This window comes from Oryctolagus cuniculus, chromosome 1 (assembly GCF_051225735.1).
Source record: "Oryctolagus cuniculus isolate XC-2025 breed Fujian yellow rabbit chromosome 1, ASM5122573v1, whole genome shotgun sequence".
Lineage (NCBI taxonomy): Eukaryota > Metazoa > Chordata > Mammalia > Lagomorpha > Leporidae > Oryctolagus > Oryctolagus cuniculus.
The window spans coordinates 168463501-168478616 of record NC_142867.1 but is presented as its reverse complement, the minus strand read 5'-3'; the positions used below and the strand labels follow the sequence as shown (position 1 = coordinate 168478616).

Genomic DNA, 15116 nt, shown 5'->3' with positions numbered 1-15116 from the left:
CCAGCCATTGCAGCCATTTGGGAAGTGAACCAGCAGATGGAAGACCTCCCTCCCACCCTCCCCCCACCCCGCTTTTGCCTCTCTGTAACTCTGCCTCTCAAATAAATAAACAAGAGAGACAGAGAGACAGAGAAAGAAAGAGAGAAAGAGAGAAAGGAAGAAAGCAAGCAAGCAAGCAAGCAGGCAGGCAAGCAAGCAAGCAAGAAAGCAAGCTGCCAAAACTTCAGTCTAAACTACAGCCTGTACGGTGGCTTAGTGGGTAAAGCTGCCACCTGCAATGCCAGCATCCCAAATAGGCACAGGTTGGTGCCCCAGCTGCTCCACTTCCACTCTAATCCAACTCCTTACTAATGCCCTGAGAAAAGCAGCAAAAGATGGCCCAAGTGTTTGGGCCCCTGCCTCCCATGTGGGAGACCAGGATGAAGCTCCTGACTTCAGCCTGGCCCATCCCTGGCAGTTGTAGCCATATGGGGAGTGAATCACTGGACAGAGGATCTATCTGTCTCTTCCTATCTGTAACTTTGACTTTCAAGTAAAGAAATAAATCTTTAAAAAAAAAAAAAAAGGCAGGGGGGAGGGGATGGCGCTGTGGCATAGCATAGCAGGTAAATGCCATAGTGGGTAAAAAGCCTTATGGGCACCAGTTCAAGTCCCAGCTGCTTCACTTCCAATATAGCTCCCTGCTAATGCACCTGGGAAAGCAGTGGAAGGTGGTCCAGGTCCTTGGGCTCCTGCACCTACGTGGGAGACCAGGAAGAAGGTCCTGGCTCCTGTCTCTCAGCCCTAGCCATCATGGACATCTGAGGAATGAATCAACGGATGGAAGTTATCTCTTCCTCTCTGACTCTCTCTAACTAAATAAATATATAAATCTTGAAAGATAAAGTCTTAGAGCTGGCACTGTAGCACAGAAGGTTAAGCTTCCGCCTGCAGTGCCATCCCAAATAGGCGCCAGTTCAAGTCCTGAGTCCTCTACTTTAATCCAGCTTTCTGCTAATGCAGCTAGAGAAGCAGTGGAAGATGACCCAAGTACTTGGACCCCTGCACCCATGTGGGAGACCTAGAAGAGGTTCTTGGCTTCTGGCTTCAGCCCAGCCCAGGCCTGGCCATTGTGGCCATTTGAATCAGCAGATCAAAGATCAATCTCTCTCTCTCCTTCTCTATATTTCTGCCTTTCAAATAAACAAAGAAAAAAGAAAAAAGTGTCACCTCCAGCTTTAAAAAAGAAAAGTCCATACTAATCAAAGTTATCTACTGATTCAAAGTGATACCTATAACTTTTCAATAAATGGTATTAGGAAAAATGTATATCTCATTGTGATTTTGATTTGCATTTCCCTGATGGCTAGTAATGAACATTTTTTGGTAAATTTGTTGGCCATTTGTATTTCTTCTTTTGAGATCTGTCAAAGTCCTTTGCCCATTTCTCAACTGGATCATTTATGATTTTTTGTTGTTTTTCTGATATATTTGAGATATTAATCCTTCATCAGATAGGTGATTTGCAATTATTTTTTTCCTTTCTGTTCTCCACTCTACTGATCAGTTCCTTTGCTGTGCAAAAGCTTCTGAGTTTGATATAGTCCCTTCTGTTTAGTTTTGCTTTTGTTGCCTGTGCTTTGGGACTCTTGTCCAAGAAGTCATCCCCTACACCAATGTCTTGGAGTGTTTCCCCTACATTTTCTTCCAGCAACTTCATTGTCTCAGGTCTTAAATTTAGATCTCTGATCTATCTTGAGTTGATCTTTGCAAATGGTGAGAGGTATGGATCTAATTTCATTCTCTTACATATATAAATCCAGTTTTGCCAGCACCATTCATTGAAGAGACTATCCTAATTCTACTGTATGATCTGAGCACTTCTGTCAAAAATCAGTTGGCTGTATGTACGTAAATTAATTTCTAGGCTCTCTTTTCTGTTCCACTGATCTATGGATTGGTTTTTATGTCAGTACCATGCTGTTTTAATTACTACAGCTTTGTAGTATGCTTTGAAGTCAGGTTGTGGTATCTTCAGCTTGATTTTTATTGTTCAGGATCACTTTAGCCATTCTAGGTCTTTCATGATTCCACATGAATATTAGGATAGCTTTTTGTAGTTTCATAAAGAATGTCATTGGTATTTTGATAAAGATTGTATTGAATATGTAGACTGCTTTAAGTAGTACAGACATTTTAATGATATTGATTCCTCCAATCCATAAGCAAAGGATATCTTATCATTTTTTGTGTGTCCTTGGTGATTTCTTTCATCAATGTTTGATAATTTTCATTGAAGAGATCTTTCACTTCTTTGGTTACATTTATTCCTAAATATTTGGGGTTTTTTTTGGGGGGGGTGGCTATTATGAATGAGATTTCATCTCATTTTAGTCTGTCAGAATGGCTAAAATTCAAAACACAGAGAGTAACAAACGCTGGAAAGGATGCTGACGAAGGGGAACACTTACACACTGTTGGTGGGTATATAAATTAACATAGCCACTGTGGAAAATGTTGTGGAGACTTAAAAAGCTAGAAACAGACTTGACATATGACCCAGCAACCCCACTTCTGGGTATACACCCAAAGGCTTGAACACGCTGTATCAAAGAGATACTTGCACCATCATGTTCAAAGTAGCACTGTTCACAATAGCCAAAATTTGGACTCAACCAAGGTGTCCATCATCAGATGAATGGATAAAAGAAAATGTGGTGTATATACACAAAATGGATTATCTACCTATAAAAAATGAAATTCTACTAATTGCAGCAAAATGGACACAACTGGAGGACATCATGTTGAGTGAAATAAGCTGGATCCACAAACACCACATGTTCTCCCTTATATGTGGGAGCTAAAAGAAAAAAAAAGGAAAAAAATTCTGTGTCTATCAGTATTGTTGCAAATATAGTTTTGTAAAATTTTGTTTTATACCTTTGCGAAACCAACAGCTAAGAATGTTACACTACTATAGTTTTAATGATCTGTTATTACTTTAAAATTTACTGCATATGGGTGAAATATTTTTCCATTCAATTATTGTTCACACCTGTTGTCTATATTACCACTAAATTAGGGCCTTTTTGCTTTTTACTTGTTAAACTTCTTTATCAGCAAAGTATTAAGCCTTTTTTACTGTAAATTTAAAATATGTCATCTCAAAAACTAAAAAATAAAGGAAGAAAGAGGGAGGGTAGGAGGGATGGAGGAAAGAAATATCATTATGTTCTTAGAATTGTATCTACAGGGGCCGGCGCTGTGGCGCAGAAGGTTAAAGCCCTAGCCTGAAGTGCCAGCATCCCATACGGGCGCAGGTTCGAGACCCAGCTGCTCCACTCCCAATCCAGCTTTCTGCTACAGCCTGGGAAAGCATACAAGATGGCCCAAGTCCTTGGGTCCCTGCACCCGCGTGGGAGACCTGGAAGAAGCTCCTGGCTCCTGGCTTCGGATCGGCTCAGCTACAGCCACTGCAGCCAATTGGGGAGTGAACCAGCGGATCGAAGACCTCTCTCTCTGCCTCTCCTCTCTGTATAACTGACTTTCAAATAAAAATTAATTTACATCTTTAAAAAAAAGAATTGTATCTACAAAGCACACTGAATCTGTTAAAAACTAATTAAAAATTAAACTTTAAAAGTCAAAAAGAAAAATGGATATCTACAAGCAAAAGAATAAAAATAGACCTTTATCTTACCCTATACACAAAAATCAACTCAAAATCTATTGAAAATCTTAAATGTGGAGCTGGCATTTTGATATAGTAGGTTAAGCAGCTGCCTGTGATGCCAGCACCTTATATGGGTGCCATTGTGGTCACCTGGGGAATGAACCAGAAGATGGAAGATATCTTTTGCTCTCACTGTCTCTCCCTCCCTCTTTAACTGCCTTTCAAATAATTAAAACTTAAAAATTTTAAAATTACTGTTTTATGAAATCATCAAAAATTGTAACAAAACAGGGGGAAAGTTCCTTGACATTGGTCTTGGCAATGATTTTTTTTGGATGACATCAAAAGCACAGGCAACAAAAGCAAAATAAACCAACAGGATTACCTGGAAGTAAAAAGTTCTTGGATGGCAAAGGAAATGATCAACAAAATTTAAAAGTAAACTATGGGGGGCTGGTGCCGTGGCTCACTTGGTTAATCCTCCACCTGTGGCGCTGGCATCCCATATGGGTGCCAGTTTAGTCCTGGTTGCTCCTCTTCCAGTCCAGCTCTCTGCTGTGGCCCAGGAAGGCAGTGGAGGATGGCCCAAGTGCTTGGGCCCTGCACCCACATGGGAGACCAGGAAGAGGCACCTGGCTCCTGGCTTCGGATCGGCATAGTTCCGGCCGTGGCGGCCATTTGGGGGGTGAACCAATGGAAGGAAGACCTTTCTCCTTTCTCTCTCTCTCTCTGTCAAAAATAAATACATAAATAGAGTAAACTATGGAACTAGGGAAAATATTTGCAAACCATACAGCTAATGGGGGATAATGTCCAAGATATGTAAAGAACTCATACAACTGAAGAGCAAAATAAATAACCCAATTAAAAAATTCGCAAGAGACCTTTTTCCAAAGACAAAGGAATGACCAACAAGTGCTCAACATTACAAACATCAGAGAAATGCAAATCAAAATCCTAGCAAGATATTGCTTTAGTTATAGGTACAGTTAGAAAGACTGTTGTCAAAGCCAAAGGATAATAAGCATTGGTGAGGATGTGGTAAAAAGAGAACTCCTGGACATGGCTGGTGGGACTGTAAATTGGTATAGCCATTAAGGAAAACATTATGGAGGCTTGTAAAACAACAACAAAAAATAACTAAAAATAGAACCACCGTATGATCCAGCAAACCCACTATAAAGAAACTGAAATCAGTATCTTAAAGCTTCTGCACTCCTGTATTTACTACAGTATTATTCAAAACAGCCATGATATGAAAACAACTTAAGCAAACATCAGCAAATGAATAGATCGGAAATGTGATATGGGCAGCAGTCTGACCTAGCAGTTAAAATGTTCACATCTCAGGGCCAGAGTTCTGTGACCCTGGCATTCCATATGGGTGCCAGTTCAAATCCTGGTTGCTCCACTTCCAAGCCAGCTCTCTACTGAGGCACCTGGCAAAGACAGTCCAAGTGCTTGGGCCCTTGCACCCATGTGGGAGACCTGGATGATACTCCTGGCTTTGGTCTGCCCCACACCTGGTCGTTGAGGCCATTTGGGAAGTAAACCAGCGGTTGGAAGATCTGTCTCTCTCCCTCTGTAACTTTTCAAATAAATAAATGAATATTTAAAAAGAAGAACAGGAAGAGGAGGAGAAGGAAGAGTGAGGAGGCAGTGTGAGTAGCACAGTGTAAATATCAAAAAATAAAATATTAACACTTCATATCAAAATGCCTAGGTTCAAATCCTGTCCACATTCCTAGGTCCACCTTCCTACTACTACTATTCACGCTGGGAGGCAACAGGTGGTGGCTCAAGTATTTTAGCCCCTGCCACCCATGTGGAAGACTTGAATTGCAATTCCCAGCTCCAGGATGGAGCCTGGCCTACCCCTGGTCAATGTGCACATCTGCAAAGTGAATCAGCAGATCGGAGATCTCTGTCTACTTGTCTGTGCCTCTCTGCTTTTTCACATAAATAAATTTTAAAAAAAAGAATTTAGTTGATTATTAAAAATGTTATATTGTGGCCGGCGCCGCAGCTCAATAGGCTAATCCTCCACCTAGCGGCGCCGGCACACAGGGTTCTAGTCCGGGTCGGGGTGCCGGATTCTGTCCCGGTTGCCCCTCTTCCAGGCCAGCTCTCTGCTGTGGCCCGGGAAGGCAGTGGAAGATGGCCCAAGTGCTTGGGCCCTGCACCCTACGGGAGACCAGGAAAAGCACCTGGTTCCTGCCTTCAGATCAGCGCGGTGCGCCAGCCACAGCGCGCCAGCCGTGGCGGCCACTGGAGGGTGAACCAACGGCAAAAAGGAAGACCTTTCTCTGTTTCTCTCTCTATCCACTCTGGCTGTCCAAAAAAAAAAAAAAAAAAAAAAAAAAAGTTATATTGTATCACATGTATATGGAAGTTATATATATTTACATATAGAGTACTATTCAGCCCTATAAATAAGGAAATCCTGCTATCTGCAACAACACATGGATGAATCTAAAGGATGTTATGCAAAGTAAAATCAGACACAGCAAGGCATGCACTACATTATCTCCTATGTGCAAACTAAAGTTTTACTAGGAAATAAGGAGCAGAATAGTAGTTGTGGGGGCTAGTTGCTGGGGGACTTGGAGGGATTTTGTTCAAGGGTACAAACTTTCAGTTACAATGACTAAATTTTGAAGATCACATACACAGCCCAATGTTAATGCATACTTGGAATGTGCTAAGAAAATAATTTTAAATGTTTTCACCATACACATTTTCGAAAAAGTTACTATCTGTGGGATGGCTATGTTAATTAGCTTGACTGTGGTTATCACTTTACAATGTATACCAAAATATCACATTATATATATCTTAAATATATACATTTTTCAATTACAACTCAATAAAGCTGTGGTAACAAAACAGTAATTTACCAGAAAAATTAATAATAATCTGGTTATGATAGGTAAAAAATGGCTCAAAAGCAAATAAAAAGGATTTCAACACCAGATCAAGGGTGGGTAATACTCTCATCAGCAGACACAAGGCAAAACAGGATTCTAGAAGGACAGCATCTTGGGTACCAAACTAAGAAGTTTGAACTTCATTCATTAACCTACTTCAGAACAGTAAGTTTATAAAGAAAGCTCTCTGCAGAAAGGAAGAGAATAGATGTGAAAGGTAAGAAGTAGGAATGTTGGGGAAACAGACACAAATTAAATGCCCTTCCTGAGGTATTTAACTTAGTCATATACCTGAGCCTAGAGCTTGGTTCTTTTGGCATGTATCTCATTGTTTTTTTCTATCATTAACACACATCAACAGGAACATAAGTTTCTACTCAGGCTTACCCAAAGACATATTTTTTTTCATAAACTCAATGGTGATTTGCTTAACTCAGCTTTTTATCAGCAACATATATACAGTGACAACTAAGATTTTCATTTATCATATTAACACACTAACATCTTTGATCAGAATGCTTTTACACATAATATGCCTCTTATCCCTTTCATATATTGCTTCTTCACACTATCTTTTGTAACTGGTATTAAAAATACTTCTAGGGGCTGGCCAGCGCCGTGGCTCACTTGGCTAATCCTCCGCCTGCGGCGCCAGCACACCGGATTCTAGTCCCGTTCGGGGTGCCGGATTCTGTCCCGGTTGCCCCTCTTCCAGGCCAGCTCTCTGCTGTGGCCCGGGGAAGGCAGTGGAGGATGGCCCAAGTGCTTGGACCCTGCACCCCATGGGAGATCAGGAGGAAGCACCTGGCTCCCGGCCATCTGCGGGATTAACCAACGGAAGGAAGACCTTTCTCTCTCACACACTAACACTGCCTGTCAAAAAAAATTTTTAAAAAATACTTCTAGGGGACGGCGCTGTGATGTAGCCAGTAGAGCCACATCCTGCAGTGCCAGCATCCCATGTGGATGCCGGTTCAAATCCCAGCTGCTCCATTTCCAATCCAGCTCTCTGTTATGGCCTGGGAAAATGCCCAAGCCCTTGGGTTCCTGCACCCATATGGGAGACCCAGAGACCAGGAGCTCCTGGCTTCTGGCTTCAGATCAGCACAGCTCCAGCCATTGCGACCATGTGGGGAATGAACCAGCGGATGGGAGACCTCTGTCTCTCTGTAACTCTTCCTTTCAAATAAACAAATAAATCCAAAAAAAATTTCTAAAGGTAATTCAAATATTTGAAATCATCAGTGAGCTGAAAATTGACATGTAACTATATATCTAAATTAGACAACATTCTAGGAATCATTCTGATATTCACATATGTATGTAGACTTTCATATTCACTATCAAGCAGTACATTGAAGAAGTAATTCTGGATTCCCCGGTATATAACAAAATGCAATTCAAATCACACAACACCTTTGTCATTCATAAATCATAACTTGGCTTTACATAGAAGCTTCATCCTCGAAGTGCTTTCAGAATACCCTTGGCAGAAATACATCAATTGTCCCAGCAATTAACTTCCACATCTGCCACCCCAATCTAACTTGTATACATATTGAACCTTTTATAGGATCCAAATTATGTGGATAATCCCCACTGTACTCCTGAGTTTTTAGAATGCCTAAGTAGAATGGAAAGGTAGAGAGCAAACCTACATCAATACATCATTTCAAAACTTGTAAGTCCTCACACTTTAATGATAAAATACACTGTTTTTAAATCTCCATCAAAAAAGAATAGTGAATATATAACAAACTCTTGTTCAGAAACAAGTCTACATAGCACTACACAGTGCTTCTCAAATTCAGGGTAGGAAATAATTCTGAAGAGAGATGACTCCTTTTTTTTTCTTCTTTTTTGACAGGCAGAGTGGACAGTGAGAGAGAGAGACACACAGAGAAAGGTCTTCCTTTGCCCTTGGTTCACCCTCCAATGGCCGCCACGGCCGGCGCACCACGCTGATCTGAAGCCAGGAGCCAGGTGCCTCTCCCAGTCTCCCATGGAGTGCAGGGCCCAAGCACTTGGGCCATCTTCCACTGCACTCCCGGGCCACAGCAGAGAGCTGGCCTGGAAGAGGGGCAACTGGGACAGAATCCGGAGCCCCGACCGGGACTAGAACCTGGTGTGCCGGCGCCGCAGGTGGAGGATTAGCCTATTGAGCCACGGCGCCGACCGAGAAATGACTCCTTGATAGTGGAATTCCAAATAGCTACTTAAAGTATATGATAATAGCTACAAGAGGAACATAAAAGTTCACTTAAAGATCCATAAAATAGGGGCCAGCACTGTGGCAGAGCAGGTTAAAGCCCCAGCCTGCAGCACTGGCATCCCATATGGGCGCCAGTTCAAGTCCCAGCTGCTCCTCTTCTGACCCAGCTCTCTGCTTCTGCTATGGCCTGGGAAAGCAGTGGAAGATGGCCCAAGTCCTTGGGTCTCTGCACTCACGTTGGAGACCTGGAAGAAGCTCCTGGCTCCTGGCTTTGGATCGGCGCAGCTATAGCTGTTGCGGTCATTTAGAGAGAGAACCAGTGGAATGGAAGATTCTCTCTCTCTCTCTCTCTGACTCTACTTCTCTCTGAAACTCTCTTTCAAATAAATAAAATAATTATTTAATAAAAAATCCATAAAATATAAACAAGTTATTCTTTAAGATTTTACTTTACGTTTTCATAGCCTTGCAGGTAATCAATATTTTACAATTAGCAATACTTTCACACATTAAAACAACCAAATTAAACAGATGCGGCCGGCGCCGCGGTTCACTAGGCTAATCCTCCGCCTTGCGGCGCCGGCACACCAGGTTCTAGTCCCGGTCGGGTGCCAGATTCTGTCCCGGTTGCCCCTCTTCCAGGCCAGCTCTTTGCTGTGGCCCGGGAGTGCAGTGGAGGATGGCCCAAGTGCTTGGGCCCTGCACCCCATGGGAGACCAGGAGAAGTACCTGGCTCCTGCCATCGGATCAGCAAGGTGCGCTGGCCGCAGCGCGCCGGCCGTGGCGGCCCTTGGAGGGTGAACCAACGGCAAAGGAAGACCTTTCTCTCTGACTCTCTCTCACTGTCCACTCTGCCTGTCAAAAAAAAAAAAAAACAAACAAAAAAAAAAACAGATGCTCCTTCCACGAGGCGTTTTCTTTTTAAAAATGCACTCCTCCTACGTAAGCCCAATTTACTAAGTGAGCCCTAACAACATTTCAAGGAAGCAGATCTTGTTATATCTTTCAGCATGTCTCTCCATGCCTAGAAAAGCCCTCAAGCAACTTCAAGACTTCAACTCTGCAGAATCCTTTAGATCTTCACCCTTCACTTTATTCTATCAAATCACTTGCAGCTTTAACTCTTCCAAAATTGAAGCTTTCACATTTCCAGAGCAAACAGTTTAAACTCACTCACTCTAAATTACGTGATATAACTGAAAGCCCCTTAATTTACCCAGAGGTCTTTTCACTTTTAACAGAAGTCTGCTAACCTGAATTTATATTAGCTTACAGTTTCAAGAGATTTAGAAGTTAGGAAATAAAAATGAAAACTTTCCATACAGAATAAGAAAACTCATATCCCAGGAAGGGAAGACTGGAAGCTGGAGACTGGCATCTGTTCTCCACTTACCTAATCATATAATCATACACCTTAGAATCACCTGGTTCAACACCTGATTTTAAGTGACAAAGCTGATGCCCAGAATCCAGTTAACCACTCATAAAATCGACAGTACCCTGTATCCTCCCTAAGGTATTCCTGTATTTCATTTCATTCCATAACTCTGAAGGCATAGATTCCCTACAATCTAACTTGTGCACATTGGATCTCAACAGTGTGGCCCCTGTATTTCTGTGGAAAGAGCAAGCTGTATGTAGAGTGAATGATTGAAGGAAAGGCCTATAAGTAGTTTTAAATTCTAGGGCTGCCTTGAATATATATATAGTATCTAACTCCAAAACCATGTAATAGGTATTCTTAAGATTCACAATGTACCTAAGAAAGTTGAACCACATTTTTATGGTCATTTTGCAGAAGAAAAAAGTGGCTTACTGGTTTCTGGTCTATTCATCCCCTCACTTTGAATTTACATTTGTCTGGTAGTAAGTTAGGCCTGCCTGGTCAACAGTTAAGAAAGTTAAATTTCAGACTTTATATTAAATTATAATGAAATAATGTACTAAATTCAGAAAACAATTTAAAATTCGAGTTCTAATTTTTCCTTCATGTGTTTTAAAGTAAATAGCTCTATAGCCTTAAAGATAGTAAAACTTATTCAGCCAGCGTATACATTGTAAACAAGCGTTTCATTTAAGAACCAAATGATATACAATATATACACAAACATGCAGGGGAGCACCAGACAGAGGTAATATTGTGGTATCAACCACTTCACAGCCTATTTGTGTGTGTGCATGAAAGTTAGATCAGCCAAAACTTAATGGCAAAAAAACTGTTGCTCATAGTCCAACTATGATAATCAGAGAAATACCTAAATCCTAGCACCAGTTTTACCAAGGTTCTGTATGAGGACAGTCAAGGGCATCAGAGGCACTCCAGGAGTAGCATATAGAGATTGAGGAGTTCTAATGCATCTGATTTTTGCTCATGGATGTAACAAGGAAAAGCTCATACCTATCTCCATATGATCAAATTAACTTTGAAAAGAGAAGAGCTTCACTCTGAGATCAACTAGTACTGTCTTTGGAGAGGGATAAAAAAGTATTTTAAGCTATAATTTTGTAGTTTTCATACACAGACCTATAGCAGCATTTGCATAGAGCAGCAGGTATCCAATCCTCCGCCTACTTTTCAAATCATTTCTCATATACTCGGTCATGAAATACAAAGCAAAACCAGAACTCATTTCCACACGCTTCCCAACTCTTATTATTTCCAGGTGTTTTAACAGGGAGCCGCGCGGACTGGAGTTCTACTTCCGCTCCTCCTCACCCCACTACGGCTCTCTCCAGAGTCCGAAAGCAGAAAAGGACCAGCCTGAAAGAGGGGAAGGGACGCTGGGGGGCAGGCAGGGAGTTCAAGAACCAGATCTTCAGTATAAATAAAGAATTCTGGCTGTTAAGTTTCCAGAAAGAAGTGATCACAGGCCTGGGAAGTCTGGCACGCGGTAAAGCCCAACAGGCTTCCCCCCAACTCCTAAACAACGACCTTTAGTAAGGGAGGGTTAGGACACCGCAGCGGCGAGACTTCCAATTGTGGAAAGTTTTAAACAAATTTGCTCCTCGGGGAATGTGGATGGGGGGGGTGGTGGCGGGGGAAGCAAGTCTGGGTTCAATCGAGGGAGCGCGCGGGGTCTGCACGGTGCGCGGCTGTCGGTCCAACGCGGGGAGGCGCAGGGATTTTCGGCAACAGCGACTTCACCCATCCCGAGCCCTGGCAGGAGAACGTGCGCGGAGCCGGGCGGGTACATGCAACCACATCTGTGGAATGAGGACGCGGACGAGGAGGGCGAGTGGGGCCGGCGCTTAAGGGCAGGGGGCAGGGGGCTCTGGGTGGAAGTTGAGGGCTGGACGCCGGGCAAGGAGCACGAGAGACGGAGGGCGGCTCTACTTACTCGGCTGTACCAGATGCTGAGGCGGGCCGGGGCCAGCACCGCGAAGAAAGCCCTCTGCGGGTCGGACTGAACGTGGAAAGGCGCCTCGGCCGGGCTCCCCAGAGGGCAAAGCAGCCTCTTGGGCCAGCCGCTCAGGAAATACATGATCCGCGCAGAGCCACCGACGCCGGGGCGCCTAGCGGCCCCCGGCCCCGTCTGTCACACTCAGCGGCCCCGGGCTGGTCGCCTGCCTCCCACACCGCCACCGGCCGAGTCGGCGGCGGCGGCCGCGGCAGCTCGGGGCATTTGCCCGCTGGCCTGGCCGGGCCGGGCAGACGAGACGCTACGCGACGAAAGCACCCCCGAGCTGACGGGGCCGAGTGTGGGGGAGGGAAGGGGAGGGAGAGTCCGGACGGAGAGAGGGCGGGAGGAGCGCGGAGGCCCGCCCCGGCCCCGCCCCTTCCTCGGGCAGCGCAGGCGTCACCACGCCGCGCCGCGTGGGTCGAGCCGGGCAGGCCTGAGGCGCGCGCGCGCGCCCTGGAGACTTCACCCTTCCCCCTCGCTGTTTTCTGAAGCTCCGCCCTAATCTTCCCGACGGCTACCACGCTGCGTCAGTACGCATGCGCTTTAGCCCCGCTCCTTCCGCTCTGGCCCTCCCACCCGGGAGCTGGAGCTTGCCCTTAGGGGCTGGGGGCTGGCGGCTGGCGGCTGTGGCTGGGCCGAGTCGGGTGATACCGCGCTGCAGCTAGACGACTCGGCTCTAGGAACGTGCCCTTCGTCTGGCCTGGCCAAATTCGACTTCCCCTCCGGATTGGTGGAGCCTCTGATGGGGGCGGGCCCGGCCCCGGCGGGGGTGGTAGGTGGGGAGCGCTGGTCACGTGATGCATCCTGCTGGTGTTCCCACTCAGCCACCGGCCGCGGCCTCGGCCCTGGGTTCTGGGGGCCTTTACTGAGGGGGGGTCTTTACAGAGGGAGTGCCCTTTGTGTGCTGGGCCAGCAGCGAGAACGGGGTATTGCAGCTCCTGCTCTTAAGGACCTTACATCCTAGAGGGGCATTTCTTCATAATCTGTAAATAAACCACCTACCGTGCAAGTGCTGTCCTGTCCTACGCCCTGCGGGGGTTCTCGGACTAGCACAATCTATATTTTGAATTCCGTTACCGTCATCTGTTTACCTGCGAACCTCAGTGGCAGGGCCGACGCGTCTCCTTACCCTCGGTAGAGTTAGGTGCTGCAGAAGACTTAATTTTCGAGCTGGCATAGACTAGAGATAGCTGTAGTTTGGTATTTAACTTGTGGGCCCCAGAGAGCACAGTAACTAACTTTGCTTCGAAGTGATAAACTGAGTAAGAGTTAGGCAGTGTTGAGGGCGAGAGGGTATGCAAAAGGAGGGTCTGGAATAGAAGAAAGACTTGCTTCTCATTGTCTTTTTTTGTACACTTAGAATCTTTCTGTATATTTGTATACTTCCATTAAAATATTTAAGAGAATTTCGGAAAAAAATTAACTCGTGTAAAAAGTAACAAAAACAGCAAGCAGTAAAAGAAACAAAGTAACTTAATCAGTATCAGATACAGCATTGCAGCTGGTATTCATAACAAAATATGTAACTTTCCATAATTGTTCCAAATATTTGCTACATTCCCCTAGGGTGATCAAAGAATTGCTTCACCACTCGCCAGCCTCTTGTGGTCAGACAGTGTCTCCTGGTTTACCCCTTCTCCGTCCCCCTCCCCCCCGCCCGCCTCATCCAGTACAACAGCCTGGAACGTAGTAAGCATAGCGAACTCTGAAAATATTTGTCAGATGAAACTGTGGATGAACTCTGATCCAGCTCAGCTATGGCATTAGAGAGGACTAGAGAGGTTTCTTGACTTAGCAGTGCAATATTGTAGAATAATAACAGTTGCATCATACTGTCATTTTGCTCAAATTCAGTTATGCACTTGGCAGAGAAAGAGAGGAAATGAAAAAGAGGCAGCAGTTTCTCTGGCAGTTTAACTTAGCATTGTCTGTCCCACAGCTGGGTCTTCCTTTTCTTAGCTACCTCTTAAAAAAAAAAAAAAAAAAAAGATCAGCGCGGTGCGCCGGTGGCAGCGGCCATTGGGGAGTGAACCAACGGCAAAGGAAGACCTTTCTCTCTGTCTCTCTCTCTCACTGTCCACTCTGCCTGTCAAAAAAAAAGTTGAAAAAATATATATACTATATACATATATATAGTATATATATTTTATTTGAAAGGCAGAGTTACAGAGAGCCAGGGGCAGAAAGAGAAGTCGTCCATCCGGTGGTTCACTTCCCAAAGGGCAGCAGTGGCTGGAGCTGGGCTGATCCAAAGCCAGAAGCCTGGATCCAGGAGCTTCTTCCAGGTCTCCCATGTGGGTGCAGGGGCCCAAGGACTTGAGCCATCTTTCACTGCTTTCCCAGGCCAGAATAGAGAGCTGGATAGGAGGTAGAGCAGCAGGGACTCATATAGGATGCTGGCACTGTAGGCGCAGCTTTAACCCCTACGCCACAGTTCTGACCCCTCTTAGCTACCTCTTAGGCATGACTTTCTTAGTGCATTCTTGGACAATTTCAGGAACTTCTAAGTAATTTGTATTGAACTGAACTCTAACCTGCTGCCTGTGGAATCCATTTACCCCGCCACACTACTTTGTACCATTTAAAATTTACAAACTAATTTCAAATGCATAGTTGATTTAGTTCCACAGCAAACCCTCAAGGTAGATAACACTGATATAGTGTTGTTATTCTAGCTTTCTAACTGAGGAGATAGGATCAGAGAGAGGGATGTGTTGACAATCACATGGGTGGGAAAGAACTGGTCTTCTACAGATCTAATGATTGTAGACTGGACTGAACTGAATTATGGTAATTGCTCTGGATATTGAGAAGGGAAAAAATAAAAAATGAAATATCTGACTTTCCAAAACCCTTACTTAAAGAGTACCCTCCAGGGACTGGCACTGTGACCCAGTAAGTTAAGCCTCTGCCTTTGTCTCTGG

At 44.5% G+C, this 15116-nt stretch overlaps 1 protein-coding gene across 7 annotated transcripts in view; it reads right to left on the bottom strand.

Annotated features, from left to right (window-relative positions):
• The window catches only part of RIC1 (RIC1 partner of RAB6A GEF complex), a 169385-nt gene extending 156758 nt beyond the window's left edge, over positions 1-12627 (bottom strand). For 6 of the 7 annotated variants that reach the window (XM_008255095.5, XM_002708103.6, XM_017341498.4 and 3 more), the window contains exon 1: positions 12130-12627. In XM_008255095.5, coding sequence (XP_008253317.2) covers positions 12130-12273 — 144 coding nt within the window. In that variant the 5' untranslated portion in view covers positions 12274-12627. The remainder of the gene's footprint in view (positions 1-12129) is intronic. The other variant, XM_017341502.4, reaches the window with a different exon arrangement.
• Between the last annotated feature and the right edge of the window lie 2489 nt (positions 12628-15116).